Consider the following 3,043-nt stretch of genomic DNA (forward strand, 5'->3'; position numbering starts at 1 on the left):
CGCCACCGCTGGTCGCGTCGCCCACGGCTTCCCACTCGGCATCGACGGGCGCAAGCTCTTCGGCCAACGACTCGTGCAAGAGCGCGCCGAGCAGCTTGTTGTGTCGCCAGAGCGACTGGCGCTGGTCGATCTCCTTGAGCAGCGACGATCGGTGCTGCGCCACCGCCTGCGCCGTGGTCCAGACGTCGCTCTTGGCAAAGTCGGCGAGCGCGCCCATGTGATCCAGGTCCGGATGCAATGGCGTCTGCACGACCTGCAAGTCCTTGACACCTGCGTACAGCGCCTCGAGCTGGTCGCGCATCGGCGCCTCGGCGTGGTTGGCCGCTGCCAGCAGCGCCGCGTAGTGCGACCGCAGGCGCTGCTCGTGGGCGTTGAGCTCGCGCAGCTTGATCTTGGTCGCTGTCTGCAGCACTTGGTGCTTCATCGCGCCATGGCTCGTCGACATGCTGCTGGAATTAGCGATGGCGTGGAAAGAGCAAACTCGGAAATGACCGCTTCAAGCTCGGCGGTGGGTATCCGGATTCGAAAGATATCCGGATGTTGAGGATTGTGATGCGATTGGATGCTTTCGTGTCGCTGGTGTGGAAAGAACGTCACTCACATCGTGGTCAATGGGTCGACGCGGTGAAATTCTCAAGTCTTTTACTTGTTAAAAGACCTTCATTTGTTCACGGTGCGGCAAGAGGTTCGGCGTCATTGATGGTCTGCACGGGCTCCATCAAAACTGCATTTTAGCCTCTTTCGGGAATCGTTGGGAATTTTACGAGACTTTTCGGGAATGCTGATTTTGGCCACAAGAAGAGGCGACGCCATAGAGACTTTGCAAATTACGTCGGTCCCGCGACAGACAGTCACGCATGAGATATCCGTGGCATGCAGCTGGTGCAACCTCTTCGATTGCTATCCTCTGCACCGTTGGTATCTTATTGAACGCAGCTCCGCAAGTGCTTAAATCGTTCTCGTACTCGTACGCAGTACCAAGACAACACGAAACACACTGGTTCCAATACAACATCGACACTGGATTAAACAAAATATAGACAAAATGAAAAGCTCACGCCGAAGGAGCATCGAGGCGGGCGTCGGCACGGGTGCGCTTGCGCTTGCGGTGGCGACGGTAGTAGGTCCAGTCGCGGCAGAGCGTACACTGGTACGTGCCTGGCAACAGCACCGTGTTGGTCGCCGACGTGAGCGCGTTCGGGTGGAAGCGAGCGCACTCATTGCAGACGGGCTCGGGCCCGCGCTTGCGCAGGTTGAACGGATGCTCGTTGGTAAACGAGACCATCTCAATGGGCTTGGTGGTGGCGGCCAAGGGGTGCGGGACGTCGTCGAGCTGGTCGTCCGCAGCCATCGATGCAACGACTTGGTCTGCGGCCTCTTGTGCCGCACGAAAGTCGGCCAGCGTGGGCAGCGGCGGGGGTTCTTGGCCGGCAGCAAGCGCCTTCTTCCGCGCCCAACTAGGAAAAGAGAACGTGAATCGGTTCGAACGCAAGGATATCGTACCGAGCTCGGTCGTACGCCAGCTTGAACGCCCGGTTCGCCACGTTCCACGATTTTTGGTGGCCTTGACGGCCTCCTTGTGCGTTTGCCGGTAGGTTTTGGCCCGCATCAGCTCGTGAGCGCGGTTCTTGTCGTAGCGGGCCTTGTACTGCGCTGCGAGCTTCTCGGCGTTTGCTGCTCTGTACTTCTTGTCGGCGGCTCGCTTGCGCGCCTTCTTCTCGCTGTCCGACGTGCTTTCTGCCATCGCGGCGTGTTGAGAAATGACACCTCGAGCCGTGGCACCAGCCCATGAGCCCGTTGGATCCGAACTCAGTATCCGGATGATCGTGAGCTGGCAGGCGGTGGCGCGTTCCTTATCCGGACACGACCAACGGTGCGATCGATGCTCTCCAGTCGCGGTGCGCACATTTCATCTCGCTAGAGATTTGTCAATGGTCCTGGATGCTTCTAGAATTAGAGCTATTGGTGCACACTGCACCGCAACCCTACGACTCTTTCTCGACCTCTTCGCTCGCAAGCGTCACCAGATCGACTGCTTAGGACCACCACATCGCTGCCTCCAGAGGTGCAGCCCTTTCCCGTCTTGCCAAGCATGTTGATAAAAACTCGATTGAATTGAACGACAAGATGCACCTCGCTGCGTCCCAAGAGACACACAAGCTCCAATGGCGTCGACTCGGTCAAGGGGTAGGGTTGCACAGCCATCCATGCATCACTGCTACTAGTATACAAGAAAGTTGTGTGTCCTTCCGCGCCTCGGTTCTTAATAGCTAGTGACGGTGTCACCTCGTCCATCCACAGTATTGGCTCACAGTTCAATCCCAACTCCTCGATCATCGACTACAACTCGACAAGCAGCGCGTCAAAGCGTCTCGGAAGACCGTTGAGAACGTACGCCGACGCGTTCGAGCCGGGCGGCGCGCCAATGATCACTTTCGTCGTCAGCGCTGCCACGTGCGAGCCCGCACGTCGCACTTGCAGTGAGAACGCGCGCTCAAACACATCCGACGCCGTATCGAACCGCTGTTGTCGTGTCTCGAGCCGGTCCAGGTCCCAAACGCCCGGGTTGAGCGAAAAGCCAGGCCAGGACGCCATCTCGAGCTCGCGGTCTGCGCCTCGTCCCGAGCGTGTACGCATGGGACACAGGAGGAGGGACAATGGCAAAAACGTGCGATTGGTTGTCGCATTAGCGGCATCCAAGTAGTCTATGGTCTCTACGCACTTAGTGCTTGTACGCGTTCCCGAACGCGACCGCATGGGGGAACCAGCCCTTGACTTTCGCCTTAAACGCCGCCGCCTCCTTGGCGTCCGCAAAGCGTGAGACGACGTCGATCGCCGCTTCGTACGCGGCGACTGCGCCCTGCGCCTGGTCTTCGAGGAGCCACGCGCCGATCCAGCTCTTGTTGGTCTTGGCGTCGACGAGGCACGCGGCTTCGGCGACTGCGACGCGCCACATCAAGCTTTGGGCACCGTCCGAGGTCTTGACCGCTGCGACGACCGCCGCGAGGTCCTTGGCGCCACGGAAGAGGATCGTTTTGGCCTC

At 59.2% G+C, this 3,043-nt stretch overlaps 2 protein-coding genes across 2 annotated transcripts in view; both read right to left on the reverse strand.

Annotated features, from left to right (window-relative positions):
- SPRG_21502 (hypothetical protein) overlaps positions 1-445 on the reverse strand; it is a gene marked incomplete at both ends in the record, with an annotated part of 2,657 nt that extends 2,212 nt beyond the window's left edge. Inside the window, one exon of the mRNA XM_012354509.1 lies at positions 26-445. Coding sequence (XP_012209899.1) covers positions 26-445 — 420 coding nt within the window. The remainder of the gene's footprint in view (positions 1-25) is intronic.
- Positions 446-2,340: 1,895 nt separating this feature from the next.
- On the reverse strand, positions 2,341-2,956 carry SPRG_15137 (hypothetical protein; the record flags this gene model as incomplete). Its single annotated transcript, XM_012354510.1, has 2 exons — positions 2,341-2,595; positions 2,753-2,956. The coding sequence occupies 2 exons, from the start codon at positions 2,954-2,956 to the stop codon at positions 2,341-2,343; spliced, it is 459 nt and encodes a 152-aa protein (XP_012209900.1).
- Positions 2,957-3,043: the final 87 nt, after the last annotated feature.

This window comes from Saprolegnia parasitica (assembly GCF_000151545.1).
Source record: "Saprolegnia parasitica CBS 223.65 unplaced genomic scaffold supercont2.165, whole genome shotgun sequence".
Taxonomy (NCBI): Eukaryota; Oomycota; class Saprolegniomycetes; order Saprolegniales; family Saprolegniaceae; genus Saprolegnia; species Saprolegnia parasitica.